Source organism: Mytilus californianus, unplaced genomic scaffold (assembly GCF_021869535.1).
Source record: "Mytilus californianus isolate M0D057914Y unplaced genomic scaffold, xbMytCali1.0.p SCAF_18, whole genome shotgun sequence".
Lineage (NCBI taxonomy): Eukaryota > Metazoa > Mollusca > Bivalvia > Mytilida > Mytilidae > Mytilus > Mytilus californianus.
Window position 1 is genome coordinate 10,887,831 of NW_026262666.1, and position 16,639 is coordinate 10,904,469.

At 32.6% G+C, this 16,639-nt stretch overlaps 1 protein-coding gene across 3 annotated transcripts in view; it reads left to right on the forward strand.

The window, feature by feature from the left end:
• LOC127726711 (uncharacterized) overlaps positions 1-16,639 on the forward strand; it is an 85,870-nt gene that overhangs the window by 54,225 nt on the left and 15,006 nt on the right. For 2 of the 3 annotated variants that reach the window (XM_052234177.1, XM_052234176.1), the window contains exon 10: positions 6,421-6,657. The exons of the other annotated variant lie outside the window; for it this stretch is intronic. In XM_052234177.1, coding sequence (XP_052090137.1) covers positions 6,421-6,657 — 237 coding nt within the window. The remainder of the gene's footprint in view (positions 1-6,420; positions 6,658-16,639) is intronic. 3 annotated transcript variants of the gene reach the window in all.

Here is a 16,639-nt window from a genome sequence, read left to right on the forward strand (position 1 = left end):
CGAATCTAACCGTGAATTTAGATTCTTAATTTTTGGTTCCGTTTTCAAATTGGTCTACATTAAGGTCCAAAGGGTCCAAAATTAAACTTAGTTTGATTTTAACAAAAATTGAATTCTTAGGGTTCTTTGATATGCTGAATCTAAACATGTATTTAGATTTTTGATTATGGGCCCAGTTTTCAAGTTGGTCCAAATTGGGGTCCAAAATTAAACTTTGATTCCAACAAAAATTGAATATATGGGGTTCTTTGATATGCTGAATCTAACCATGTACTTAGATTTTTGATTTTTGGGCCCCGTTATCAACTTTGTCCACATTGAGGTCAAAAGGGTCCAAAATTAAACTTTGTTTGATTTCATCAAAAATTGAATTCTTGGGGTTCTTTGATATGCTGAATCTAACCATGTAGTTAGATTTTGGATATTGGACCATAATAGGTGAATGTCCAATTTAAAATTTTTAAGTTCTTAGACCACATTCATTCTGTGTCAGAAACCTATGCTGTGTCAAATATTTAATCACAATCCAAATGCAAAGCTGTATCAAGCTTGAATGTTGTGTCCATACTTGCCCCAACTGTTCAGGGTTCGACCTCTGCGGTCGTATCAAGCTGCGCCCTGCAGAGCATTTTATTAGATATTACTATTAAATTTTGCTGATCGAGGTTTTCTTTTTTTAGCCATGACTATGATGTCATTTTCTATTTAATACTTTTATGATGTACTTAAACCGGTTTGGTTTGATGAAGGAATTTATTTTTTAGATATTACTATTAAATTTTGCTTATCAAGGTTTTCTATTTTTAGCCATGACTATGATGTCATTTTCTATTTAATACTTTAATGATGTATTTAAATTTTCTATTTAATACTTTAATGATGTATTTAAATTTTCTATTTAATACTTTAATGATGTATTTAAATTTTCTATTTAATACTTTAATGATGTATTTAAATGGGTTTGGGTTATTTTTTGCATTAGAGTTACCTCCCTTACAATGGTTTTGTTATAAAGAAATGTTGAAATCTCTTGAGGTGATTAGCTGTACATTTATTTTTTGAAGTTATATTAAATGTTGACAAAGAAATTTTATTTTTAGATATTACTATTAAATTTTGCTGATCAAGGTTTTCTAATTTAAGCTATGACTATGATGTCATTTTCTATTTTTATACTTTTATGATGTATTTAAATGGGCTTTTAATATGCGCTTAATTTTCCATTATCTTTTGAATAGCAATTTATATAAGACTGCATAATTTAGTATGGGTTCATATAGTGCTATGATGTCGTCATCATTTGCATCGTCGTCAACTAAAAACACATTTGATTTCCGAACAATAAATTTAGTTTAAGTGAATGGATCTCTACAAAAATTTTTAAGAAGGTTCAATACCATAAAAGGAAAATTGGGATTTATTTGGCAGATGATTGTCCCAACCGTTTATGAATTAGGAGCCCTAAAGGGACACAAAACAAGCATTTTTCTACTTTCAGTATAATAACTTGAGTATAAGTATTTCAATTGCTCTGAAATTGTACCACAATGTTTAATACCACAAGTACAAGGTTAGGATTCATTTTGGGGGTTATGGTGCCAACAGATTAGGAATAAAGGGCCAAAAGAAGGCCTAACACAAGCATTTTTGTAGCTTCCAGACAATAGCTTGTGTGTAAGTGTATGGATCTCTCTGACATTGTACATCAAGGTTCCATATCACAAAGGGAAGGCTGGGATTGAGTTTGGGGGTAATTGCCCCAAACATGCAGAAATTAAGTGCAAAAAAAGAGCCAAAACAAACATTTTTAAAGTTTCCAGTCAATAACTTATGTTTAAGTGTATGGATCTCTCTAATATTGTACTACAAGGTTCCATTCTACAAAGGAAAGACTGGGATTGAGTTTGATGGTTAATGCTCCAAGGGGGATTCAAAAAGTTTGAAAAGGGGGGGGTTTCAATATTTTTAAATCGGTTCATATTTTTTTTTCAACATTTTTAAATTTCAAATTTTTGAAAATTTCAAGAAAAAATCTTCAATTGCACAGTATTGCGCATTAGATTTGCAAAATCTTTGACCACATTCATTTTGTGTCAGAAACCTATATTATGTCAAAAATTTGATCACAATCCAAATTCAGTTAGTATCAAGCTTGGATATTGTGTCCAAATTTACCCCAACTGTTCAGGGTTCTACCACTGCGGTTGTATCAGGCTGCGCTCAGCAAAGCATTTTATTCTAGAGAGAAAATAATTTCAAGTGATTCAAAAGTAGATTCACCCTGTTTATTGTTTTTGTGACATATATGTTACATATCTGACTTTATTATACGACCACAAAAAAATTTTGTGGTCGTATATTGGTATGACGTTGTCGTCTTCATCGTCTGAAGACACATTGGTTTTTGCACTCTAACTTTAGTTTAAGCAAATGGATCTCTATGAAATTTTACCATAAGGTTCAATACCACAAAAGGAAGGTTGGGATTGATTTTGGGGGTTATGGTACCAACAGTTTAGGAATTAGGGGCCAAAAAGGGGCCAAAAATAAGCATTTTTGTAACTTCCAGACATAACTTGTGTGTTAGTGTATATATCTCTCTGACATTGTACCACAAGGTTCCATATCACAAAGGGAATGCTTGGATCGATTTTGGGGGTAATTGCCTCAAAATTTTAGGAATTAGGGCTAAAAAAGGGGCAAAAAACAAGCATTTTTCTAGTTTCATGACAATAACTTGTGTGTAAGTCTATGGATCTTTCTGAAATTGTACTACAAGGTTCCATATCACAAAAGGAAAGCTGGAATTGAGTTTGGGGGTAATTGCCCAAAACGTTTAGGAATAAGGGGCCAACAAGGGGCCAAAAATAAGCCTTTTTCTAGTTTCCAGACAATAACTTGTGTTCAAGTGTATGGATCTCTCTGAAATTGTATTGCAAGGTTTCATATCACAAAGGGAATGTTTGGATTGATTTTGGGGGTAATTGCCTCAAAATTTTAGGAATTAGGGGCCAAAAAAGGGGCAAAAAACAAGCATTTTTCTAGTTTCATGACAATAACTTGTGTGCAAGTCTATGGATCTTTCTGAAATTGTACTACTAGGTTCCATATCACAAAGGGAAAGCTGGAATTGAGTTTGGGGGTAATTGCCCAAAATGTTTAAGAATAAGGGGCCAAAAGGGGGCCAAAAATAAGCATTTTTACTAGTTTCATGACATTAACTTGTGTTCAAGTGTATCGATTTCTCTGAAATTATACTGCAAGGTACCATACCACAAAAGAAAGGCTGGGATTGATTTTGGGGGTAATTGCCTCAAAATTTTAGAAATTGGGGGCCAAAAAGGGGCAAAAAACAAGCATTTTTCTAGTTTCAGGACAATAAATTGTGTGTAAGTGTATGGATCTTTATGAAATTGTACTACAAGGTTCCATATCACAAAGGGAAAGCTTGGTTTGAGTTTGGGGGTAATTGCCCTAAATGTTTAGGAATATGGGGCCAAAAAGGGGCCAAAAAACAAGCATTTTTCTAGTTTCCAGACAATAACTTGTGTTCAAGTGTATGGATCTCTATGAAATTGTACTGCAAGGTACCATACTACAAAGGGAAGGCTGGGATTGAGTTTGGGGGTGATGAATCATAAGGGGGTTCAAAAAATTTGGGGGGGGGGATTTTTTTTTCCTTTTTTTTTCTTTTAAATTTTCCATTTTAAATTGGTTATTTCTGATTTATATATAAAAGCAAATAATAATGATATGGTTTAAATAATTAAATTAAAACAAAAGATAACAATTTATTTTAAAAAATTGTTTGTTTCCTTGTTATAAAAGGAGAAATTGAATTTTTCCTCATTACTAAATTATTACGTAATTATTTCTTGAACATTTTTGTTCACAAATATTGATTATAAGTATATGAGAGCTACACGTGATTCACACATATGTCCTTCTTTCATATGTAACATGTGGTGGTCATATATATTTCAATTTTAACTGAATTAATAAGGAATAGAAAGTGGAATAAGTTTATAGTAATGGAACTGCATATAACTTATTGAGAACTAAACATTGAAATGTTTTACATTTGTCATTTCGGGGCCTTTTAAAGCTGACTATGCGGTATGGGCTTTGCTCATTTTTGAAGGCCGTACGGTGACCTATAGTTGTTAATTTTATGTGTCATTTGGTCTAATGTGGAGAGTTGTCTCATTGGCAATCATACCACATCTTTTTTATATACCAACAAATTTAAACTATTATCTAAATGAAAGACAATGAAAAAGTAATATCTATCTTAATATCATAATAGCTTTTCTTCAAATAAGTTTCTCCAGACATTTATTTGGATTTTATTTGAACAACCAATCTTTTTATGCCCCCGCCGTAGCAGAGCGGGCATTCAGTTTTACCCTTGTCCGTCTGTACGTACGTCCGTACGTCCCAAAATTGGTTTCCGTTCTATAACTGTAGTTTGCCTCAACCAAATGTTATGAAACTTTTACGCAATGCTTATTACCACAAAAAACAGATTAAGTTTGAATTTGGGTGGTTTCACTTTTACCTTTGTAGATTTATGCCCCTTTACAAATGGAAAAATTGCTGAATTTTTCGTTTCTGTTCTCTAGCTTAAGTGTGCCTCAACCAAATGTTATGACACTTATACACAATGCTTATTACCACAAAACACAGATTAAGTTTGAATTTAAGTGGCGTCACTGTTACCGTTCTAGAGTTATGCCTTTTACAAATGGATAAATTTTCGGTTCCATTCTCTAACTTAAGTTTGCCTCAACCAAATGTTATGAATCTTATACACAATGCTTATTACCACAAAACTCAGATCAAGTACAAATTTGGGTAGTGTCACTTTTACTGTTCTTGAGTAATGTCTGTTTATAACGTTATATGCAAGTGGGGGCATCATCTGTGTCCCATGGACACATTCCCCATTTATTTAGTGATGAATATATCTGGATGTCAGTGTTAAGGATAAAATATATTTTTAATAAAAAACATGTGTACTTAAGCCTACTCATACAAAATATGAAAACCTGAAATCCCATGAAAAACCTTTTAAGTGACTACAATATGAAATTGAATATGTAATTATAAAACCTTTGTGTAGGACTATACTATACATTATATTTTTGTCCCCTGCGCAACGCTTTGCGGCGACATCGAAATACCGGGTGTCCGTCAGTCTGTCCCGTCTTGGTAGAGCTCTCACGTGTACAGTTCCTGCCAGATTTTAATGAAACTTATATCATAGGTTTATATTAGCAGTGTCTTTGACATTCGAAATTCAGTGCCGTTCAATTATTTTTAAAAGAGTTATGCCCTTGGAAATATTAATTATAAGGAAATTTGCATCGTTAGCGCTCTCATGTGAACAATTCTTGCCAGATATTTATGAAACCTATATCTTAGGTTTATATTAGCAATGTCTTGGATGAGTTCAAAAATCAGTGTCATTCAATTATTTTTAAAAGAGTTATGCCCCTTAGAACATTAATTATATGGAAAATTGCATCGTTAGCGCTCTCATGTGCACAATTCTTGCCAGATTTTATGAAGCCCATATCATAGGTTTATATTAGCAATGTCTTGGACTAGTTCGAAAATCAGTGCCGTTCAATTATTTTTAAAAGAGTTATGCCCCTTAGAAACATTAAATATATGGAAAATTGCATCGTTAGCACTATCATGTGTACAATTCTTGCCTGAATTTTCTGAAACTTAAATCCTAGGTTGATATCAGCAATGTCTTTGACAAGTTTGAAAATCAGTGCCGATCAAACAATTTTAAAAGAGTTATGTCCTTGCAAATATTTATTATATGGAAAATTGCCTTATAAGCACTCTCATATGTAGAATTCTTGCCAGATATTTATAAAATTTATATTAAAGGTTTATATCATCAATGTCTATGATGAGTTTGAAAATCAGTGCAGATTAATTTATTTTAAAAGAGTTATGCCCTTTGGAAATATTAATATACAGAAAATTGCATTGTTAGCGCTCTCATAAGTTCAATTCTTGCCAAAATTTTATGAAACTTATATCATAGGTTTATATCAGCAATGTCTTTGACACTTTCGAAAAATAAGTTTTGATCAAATATTTTTAACGAGTTTATAATGCCCTTTGGAAATATTAATTATAATGGAAATCACATTGCATTTGCTCTGAAGCCTTCATTTCTCTAAGATATTAAAAAATAGTCTTATAGAACAAAAAAAAGTGCTTTTTTTAGTTATAGCCCTTGTACCTTGGATAAATAAAATATGTGCAATGCAGGAGACATTGGAACTCTGTTCTTTTATATTATTTACTTTATACTTGAGCATGTTGAGCATGTTGATGCATTGTTTTATACCAAATAGAATCAACATAAAAAACACAAATATATTTTTTTTATATTAGGTTGGTATAACTTGGGAGTCAATCTGGCGGCAACCTCAGCTCCAACAAGAAGTTTTGGTTTTGAAGGTGGCACTAAGCCTGCTAGTAGTACCTCAACTGGTTTCACTTTAGAAGGCATACCTGCTGCCACCAGTGCTACAGCGGTGCCCACCCTGACTGGATTACTGTCTGGAAATCCACCTGGAAGTACAGGAGCCTTAGGACTAGGTGGTGTGGCCCCTAAACCTGCAGCTTCAGGTATATATAAAAATAAGATGTGGTATGATTGCCAATAAGACAACTTTCCACAAGAGAATAAATGACACAGAAATTACCAACTATAGGTCACTGTATGGCCTTCAACAATGAGTAAAACATGTTCTAAGACGATTGTGTCAATTTCTATAAAATATTGCAAATTTGGCATGTTTTTTTTAATTTATTAGCTCACCTGACCTGAAAGGTCAAGTGAGCTTTTCTCATCACTTTGCGTCCGTCGTCCGTCGTCCTGCGTCCGTCGTCCGTAAACTTTTACAAAAATCTTCTCCTCTGAAACTACTGGGCCAAATTAAACCAAACTTAGCCACAATCATCATTGGGGTATCTAGTTTAAAAAATGTGTCCGATGACCCCGCCAACCAACCAAGATGGCCGCCATGGCTAAAAATAGAACATAGGGGTAAAATGTAGATTTTGGCTTATATCTCTGAAACCAAAGCATTTAGAGCAAATCTGACACGGGGGTAAAATTGTTAGTCAGGTCAAGATCTATCTGCCCTGAAATTTTCAGATGAATCTGACAACCCGTTGTTGGGTTGCTGCCCCTGAATTGGTAATTTTAAGGAAATTTTGCAGTTTTTGGTTATTATCTTGAATATTATAATAGTTAGAGATAAACTGTAAACAGCAATAATGTTCAGCAAAGTAAGATCTACAAATAAGTCAACTTGACCAAAATGGTCAGTTGACCCCTTAAGGAGTTATTGCCCTTTATAGTCAATTTTTAACCATTTTTCGTAAATTTTTGTAATCTTTTACAAAAATCTTCTCCTCTGAAACTACTAAGACAAATTTAACCAAACTTGTCCACAATCATCATTAGGGTATCTAGTTTAAAAAATATGTCGGATGACCCCGCCCGCGAACCAAGATGGCCGACATGGATAAAAAATAGTACATAGGGTAAAATGCAGTTTTTATACGACCGCAAAAAAATTTTGTGGTCGTATATTGGTATGACGTTGGCGTCGTCGTCGTCGTCGTCCGAATACATATTGGTTTTCGCACTCTAACTTTAGTTTAAGTGAATGGATCTTTTTGAAATTTGACCATAAGGTTAAATACCACAAAAGGAAGGTTGGGATTGATTTTGGGGGTTATGGTACCAACAGTTAAGGAATTAGGGGCCAAAAAGGGGCCAAAAATGAGCATTTTCTAGTTTCCAGACAATAACTGTGGAACGGTGTATGGATCTCTCTGAAATTATACTACAAGTTTCCATACCACAAAGGGATGTTTAGGATTTGCTTTGGGGGGTTATGGCTCAAACCGTTTAGGAATTAGGGGCAAAAAAGGGGGAAAAACAAGGTTGTCCTGGTTAATGGACAAATACTTTAGTACAAAACATAATTTAAAGCAGTGTAAGGGAGATAAATCAAATACATCATTGAAATTATCTCCCTTACACTGCTTTTAAATTATGTATAAAGTAATGGTTAATGAACAATAAAGATAATCTAAAACAGTGTAAGGGAGGTAATCCAAATACAACGTTTTGGTTACTTCCCTTACACTGCTTTTAAATTATGTTTAAAGAAATGCATATTTATAAAGGAAGACCAGTAAAAATATCTGCAAATGTTTTCATCTTTTTTTTTTACAAAAAAATCCATATGAAAGATTTGACACTATATTTTTATTAATTCTATTATAAAATAGATTAAGTTAGCACTATGGTAAATTTAAATGGGTAATTATGGTTGCCAACTCCATTGGAAATTTGAATTGAGATTATGACCATATCTTGAGGGAAAGAATTTTTTTGGGGGAAAAAGGGGGGGGGGGATAAAAAGAAATTGTGGGGGGCCAATTTTTTCTCATTTCAGATTTCAGAAATTAAAAAGAATTATTCTTCAAATAAAATTTTTTTTTCAAATTTCAAATATTGAAAAATTTCAAGAAGTAATCTTTAATTGCACAGTATGGCGCATTAGATTTGTAAAATCTTTGATCACATTTATTTATTTGTTATGCCGAATCTAACAGTGTATTTAGATTTTTAATTTTGGGTCCAGTTTTCAAATTGGTCTACATTAATGTCCAAAGGGTCCAAAATTAAACTTTGTTTGATTTTAGCAAAAATTGAATATATGAGGTTCTTTGATATGCTGAATCTAAACATGTATTTAGATTTTTGATTTTTGGCCCAGTTTTCAAGTTGGTCCAAATTGGGGTCCAAAATTAAACTTTGTTTGATTTCAACAAAAATTGAATATATGGGGTTCTTTGATATGCTGAATCTAACCATGTATTTAGATTTTTTATTTGTGGACCCCGTTATCTAATTGGTTCATATTGAGGTCAAAAGGGTCCAAAATTAAACTTTGTTTGATTTCATCTAAAATTGAATTATTGGGGTTCTTTGATATTCCAAATCTAACCGTGTATTTAGGTTTTTAATTTTGGGTCCTGTTTTTTAAATTGGTCTACATTGAGGTCCAAAGGGTCCAAAATTAAACTTAGTTTGATTTTGACAAAAATTGAATTCTTGGGGTTCTTTGATTTGCTGAATCTAAACATGTGTTTAGATTTTTGATACGGGCCCAGTTTTCAAGTTGGTCCAAGATAGGGTCCAGTATTTAAACTTTGTTTGATTTCAACAAAAATTGAATATATGGGGTTCTTTGATATGCTGAATCTAAACATGTATTTAGATTTTTGATTATGGGCCCAGTTTTCAAGTTGGTCCAAATTGGGGTCCAAAATTAAACTTTGTTTGATTTCAACAAAAATTGAATATATGAGGTTCTTTGATATGCTGAATCTAACCATGTATTTAGATTTTTTATTTGTAGGCCCCGCTATCAAATTGGTTCATATTGAGGTCAAAAGGGTCCAAAATTAAACTTTGTTTGATTTCATCGAAAATTGAATTATTGGGGTTCTTTGATATGCCAAATCTAACCGTATTTTTAATTTGGGTCCCATTTTTTTAAATTGGTCTTCATTGAGGTCCAAAGGGTCCAAAATTAAACTTAGTTTGATTTTAACAAAAATTGAATTCTTGGGGTTCTTTGATATGCTGAATCTAAACATGTGTTTAGATTTTTGATTATGGGCCCAGTTTTCAAGTTGGTCCAAGTTGGGGTCCAAAATTAAACTTTTTTTGATTTCAACAAAAATTGAATATATGGGGTTCTTTGATATGCTGAATCTAACCATGAATTTAGATTTTTTATTTGTGGGCCCCGCTATCAAATTGGTTCATATTGAGGTCAAAAGGGTCCAAAATTAAACTTTGTTTGATTTCATCAAAAAGTTGAATTATTGGGGTTCTTTAATATTCCAAATCTAACCGTGTATTTAGATTTTTAATTTTGGGTCCCGTTTTTTAAATTGGTCTACATTAAGGTCCAAAGTGTCCAAAATTAAACTTAGTTTGATTTTAGCAAAAATTGAATTCTTGGGGTTCTTTGATATGCTGAATCTAAACATGTGTTTAGATTTTTGATTATGGGCCCAGTTTTCAAGTTTGTCCAAGTTGGGGTCCAAAATTAAACTTTGTTTGATTTTAACAAAAATTGAATATATGGGGTTCTTTGATATGCTGAATCTAACCATGTATTTTGATTTTGGACATTGGACCATAATAGGTCAATTAAAAAAATTCAAGTTCTTAGACCACATTCTTTCTGTGTCAGAAACCTATGCTGTGTCAAATATTTAATAACAATCCAAATTCAGAGCTGTATCAAGCTTGAATGTTGTGTCCATACTTGCCCCAACTGTTCAGGGTTCGACCTCTGCGGTCGTATCAAGCTGTGCCCCAGCGAAGCATTTTATTAGCTCATATCTCTGAAACCAAAGCATTTAGAGCAAATCTGACAGGATAAAATTGTTCATTAGGTCAAGATCTATCTGCCCTGAAATTTTCAGACCAATCAGGCAACACGTTGTTGGGTTGCTGCCCCTGAATTGGTAATTTTAAGAAAATTTTGCAGCTTTTGGTTATTATCTTGAATATTATTATAGATAGAGATAAACTGTAAACAGCAATAATGTACAGCAAAGTAAGATCTACAAATGTCAACATGACCAAAATTGTCAATTGATCCCTTAAGGAGTTATTGCCCTTTATAGTCAATTTTTTTACAATTTTCATAAATTTTGTAAATTTTTTGTAAATTTTTACAAAATATTTTCCACTGTAACTACTGGGCCAAGTTCATTATAGATAGAGATAATTGTAAGCAGCAAGAATGTTTAGTAAAGTAAGATCTACAAACACATCACCATTACCAAAACACAATTTTGTCATGAATCCATCTGTGTCCTTTGTTTAATATGCACATAGACCAAGGTGAGCGACACAGGCTCTTTAGAGCCTCTAGTTTTTGAAATACAATGCACATGCTACATAGCCATTCTTTTGATAAAATTTGTTTTTGCGTTGCAAAATCTTTCACGTATTCATCTTTGAGATATGCTCTGCAGAGACTAACCCTCAAATAAATATGGCTTATCAACTTTTAGAAAGAAACTTTTTATATCCTCACTTGTGGGCACATCTCTTTTGGGATAATTTTTTGTTTGTAGATGGGTAGAACTTTTAGGAAAAGGATTCACTGAAGTAGATTATAAAAAATCCAACAACATATAAAATTCCAAACTTAACTTTGTATAAAAACATTGAAGGAAACAAATGTATTAACTGGGAGTTCAAATACATGTATATACTTTTTGTCGAGCCTGCGACTTTTGTCGCAGAAAGCTCGACATAGGGATAGCGATCCGGCGGCTACGGCGGCAGCGGCGGCGGCGGCGGCGTTAGCTAACTTCTTAAAAGCTTTATATTTTAGAAGATTGAAGACCTGGATGCTTCATACTTTGTATATGGATGCCTCATGTTACGAAGTTTCCGTCAGTCACATGTCCAATGTCCTTGACCTCATTTTCATGGTTCAGTGACTACTTGAAAAAAAAGTTCAGATTTTTATACGACCGCAAAAAAATTTTTGTGGTCGTATATTGGTATCACTACAAACCAGTAAAAGTCTGAAATGGCCTATATCTGTACTCGACTGTACTGATTTTTACTCGACCAGTCTGAATTGGTCTGAATTTTACTCGACATTACTCGACCCCAGTCTTAACCATACTCGACTGTACTGATTTGTACTTGACCCTTATCTTTGCCATTGAAAATAGTCTAAACTATTACTCGACCAGTCTGAAACAGTCTTAACCCATTCTCGACCTGTATCGACCTATTTTTTTCAGTCTAAACCATACTCGACCAAAGGTCTGAACAATACTCGACCAGTCTGAACCATACTTGACCAAATAACCTCTACTTTTTCTAAATTTTAACTGTTAAAATAAATTTCTTTTTAACTGACATGACAACAGCCACAATAAAATAAAGATATATTATAAAAACATATTTTTACATTCTTACATGATTCTCAGATTTATCGAATAGAGATAATTAAATCAAATTATCTTATATAATAATTTAATTATATTAATTTTAAAGTTTTAGAGTTTTGTTAAAAAAAGATTTTCTTTTACCTAAAAACCACACCTACACTGAGGGTAATTAAACCTATATGGCATGTGTTTTTTTTTTAAATTAATTTTCCTAAATTCCTAAATAAAAACTACATAGGTTTCATGGTTACATACAAAAAATGTACAATAGTTATATAATTATCTTTTTAATGAGGTAACAACAGCCAACAAAATCACTGAAATTGTTTAACCTTATTTTAGAAATATATCTATTATTATAATTTGGGATATATTATATACGATATATATCAAAAAGGGATAAAAATTAAAGAAATTAATAAAATTGTTCTTCTGATTAGTGGTGAAGTATAAAGTAATACCTCCTGCTTGGGGCAAACTCATGAAAAAGATCACACCTGGTCAGAGAGTATTAAATTCTAAATAACATTCATTCAAAATTGCAACATCCTGTGAAACTTAAATCGCAAGGCCTTTTGAATTCACTAGATAAGTAATACATGAGTTTAAGAAAAATAGGGCTTTCTATTTACCTGTAAAACACACATGTACTGAGGTATAATTAAACCTTATTAAAGTGCTTCTTGTATGCCATGTCTTTAATTTTGACAAAAATTATTTAAATTTAATTGAAATAAATTTTTACTGTAACTTTGGAACACATTTCCTTTTTTAAAAGTTTATCACAGGATTACTATGATAGTTCATTATCATGATTATATTAAATTCTTGGTTTAACAAAACAAAGGTGTCATTTTTTAAATTAATTAAGTTGCTTTATATGCTATTTTATATATATTTTAATAAAAAAAATGTTCACTGCATTATTAACTAAACTCAACTGACACCATAAATCTATACGAGGCTTAAGTTAATGGTGAAAATTGTCCAGTAACCATAAAATATATCTGAAACATTCAAAAAATTTTGAATAACATTGAAAATAGAATGTAGGACAGAAAGTCACAGGACAACAGTCACGGACAAAAAGTCACGGACAAAAAGTCACAGGACAAAAAGTCACAATTCAGTTTTGAGATTATTTTTCTTTGAACAAGAAAAAACTAATTTAAAAAGAAATATTTTGGTTTTTCTTCTTAAACTATTATTTATAAAGCAACTATGTAATTAAAATTTATGCAATAAATATTAATAATGATCAAATAATTGCTATGAAAACAAAATGTCAAAGAGGCTTGATCCTTAAATGGCTTCATGGTGCCAAGAAATATATCCTTTGCACGATTAAAATTTAATAAATTTTCATTTATCAAGGCTTATGAACAATTTCCTAAACTTAAAAATGAATATATGTAATAAAAAGAAAATATTTCAAGATCTTTCTCTTATATATTCAAACAATTGTCAACAAACTATTTGTGACTTTTTGTCCTGTGACTTTTCGTCCTATCAAATTTGTGACTTTATGTCCTGTGACTTTTTGTCCTGTGACTTTCTGTCCGTTTACCTGAAAATATTAGTTGCAATTCAGTTTTGAGATTATTTGATCAGCTTGTTTTATTTTTATTTTAAAGGTGATATATATGTATGTATATAAGTGTTGATGAATATGGTGATGAAGTTATATTATGTTTATTGTGAAATTTTGGTTTCAATGCTATATTGAATACATTTTTAATTTCAAATTGTTGTTCAAATTTCTAGCCAGGGGAAATAGCTGTTGTTAAAAACAGTTCCTAAATTGATGAAATACAATAGATAGATACAAAAAATAGGTCTAGGTTGGTTAAGACTTGGTCGAGTATGGTTCAGACTAGGTCGAGTATGGTTCAGACTAGGTCGAGTATGGTTCAGACTAGGTCAAGCATGGTTCAGACTAGGTCGAGCATGGTTCAGACGCATTTAAAATGGTTAAGTACTGGTCGAGTAAGGGTCTAGTACAAGTTCAGACTGTTAAGTATGGTTCAGACTACAGTCGAGTATTATCAAGTAAATTTCAGACCAATTCAGACTGGTCGAGTAAAAATCAGTACAGTCGAGTACAGATATAGGCCATTTCAGACTTTTACTGGTTTGTAGTGTATGACGTTGGCGTCGTCGTCGTCGTCGTCCGGCGTCGTCCGAAGACACTTGGTTTTCGCACTCTAACTTTAGTTTAAGTGAATGGATCTTTATGAAATTTTACCACAAGGTTCAATACCACAAAAGGAAGGTTGGGATTGATTTTGGGGGTTATGGTAATAACAGTAAAGGTATTAGGGGCCAAAAAGGGGCCAAAAATAAGCATTTTTGTAACTTCCAGACATAACTTGTGTGTTAGTGTATGGATCTCTCTGACATTGTACCACAAGGTTCCATATCACTAAAGGAATGCTGAGATTGATTTTGGGGGTAATTGCCTCCAAATTTTAGGAATTAGGGGCCAAAAAAGGGGCAAAAAACAAGCATGTTTCTAGTTTCATGACAATAACTTGTGTGTAAGTGTATGGATCTTTCTGAAATTGTACTACAAGGTTCCATATCACAAAGGGAAAGCTGGGTTTGAGTTTGGGGGTATTTGCCCTAAATGTTTAGGAATTTGGGGCCAAAAAGGGGCCAAAAAACACATTTTTTTCTAGTTTCCAGACAATAACTTGTGTTCAAGTGTATGGATCTCTCTGAAATTGTATTGCAAGGTACCATACCACAAAGGGAAGGCTGGGATTGAGTTTGGGGGTAATGAATCATGATGGGGGTTCAAAAAATTTTGGGGGGGGGATTTATTTTTTTTTCCTTTTTTACTCTTTTCCTTTTTTGTTTCTTTTAAAATTTTCCATTTTAAGTTGGTTATTTCTGATTTATATTTAAAATCAAATAATAATGATATGGTAGGAGATACACACCAAACAGGATGTGTAAATTATTATATAATAAGTATTGTGCAATAGCAAGAAATTTTCAATTGCACAGTATTGCACAATAGCAAGAAATCTTCAATTGCACAGTATTGCGCAATAGCAAGAAATCTTCAATTGCACAGTATTGCGCAATAGCAAGAAATATCCAATAGCACAATATTGCGCAATAGCAAGAAATTGTCAATTGTACAGTATTGCGCAATAGCAAGAAATATTTAATAGCACAGGATTGTGCAAAAGAAGATACTTCCTATAAATTGCTTATTTCTTGACCAATTTGAATGGGGTTTTATTCTTGATTTCATGGGGTTTTTTTAATATGCTGAATCTAACCGTGTATTTAGTTTTTGGATTTTGGGCCCCGTTTTTAAATTGGTCCACATTGAGGTCCAAAGGGTCCAAAATTAAACTTTGTTTGATTTCATCAAAAATTGAATTATTGGGGTTCTTTGATATGCCGAATCTAACTGTGTATTTAGATTCTTAAATTTTGGTTCCGTTTTCAAATTGGTCTACATTAAGGTCCAAAGGGTCCAAAATTAAACTTAGTTTGATTTTAACAAAAATTGAATTCTTAGGGTTCTTTGATATGCTGAATCTAAACATGTATTTAGATTTTTGATTATGGGCCCAGTTTTCAAGTTGGTCCAAATCGGGGTCCAAAATTAAACTTTGTTTGATTTCAACAAACATTGAATATATGGGGTTCTTTGATATGCTGAATCTAACCATGTATTTAGATTTTTGATTTTTGGGCCCCGTTATCAACTTTGTCCACATTGAGGTCAAAAGGGTCCAAATTTAAACTTTGTTTGATTTCATCAAAAATTGAATTATTGGGGTTCTTTGATATGCCGAATCTAACCGTGTATTTAGATTCTTAATTTTTGGTTCCGTTTTCAAATTGGTCTACATTAAGGTCCAAAGGGTCCAAAATTAAACTTAGTTTGATTTTAACAAAAATTGAATTCTTAGGGTTCTTTGATATGCTGAATCTAAACATGTATTTAGATTTTTGATTATGGGCCCAGTTTTCAAGTTGGTCCAAATCGGGGTCCAAAATTAAACTTTGTTTGATTTCAACAAAAATTGAATATATGGGGTTCTTTGATATGCTGAATCTAACCATGTATTGAGATTTTTGATTTTTGGGCCCCGTTATCAACTTTGTCCACATTGAGGTCAAAAGGGTCCAAAATTAAACTTTGTTTGATTTCATCAAAAATTGAATTCTTGGGGTTCTTTGATATGCTGAATCTAACCATGTATTTAGATTTTGGATATTGGACCATAATAGGTGAATGTCCAATTTAAAATTTTTAAGTTCTTAGACCACATTCAATCTGTGTTAGAAACCTATGCTGTGTCAAATATTTAATCACAATCCAAATCCAAAGCTGTATCAAGCTTGAATGTTGTGTCCATACTTCCCCCAACTGTTCAGGGTTCGACCTCTGCGGTCGTATCAAGCTGCGCCCTGCGGAGCATTTTATTTGTAATGTTAAATTCTCTCTTATTATAAGTAATAGGATAACTATATTTGGTATGTGCGTACCTTGCAAGGTCCTCATGCCCGTCAGACAGTTTTCACTTGACCTCGACCTCATTTCATGGATCAGTGAACAAGGTTAAGT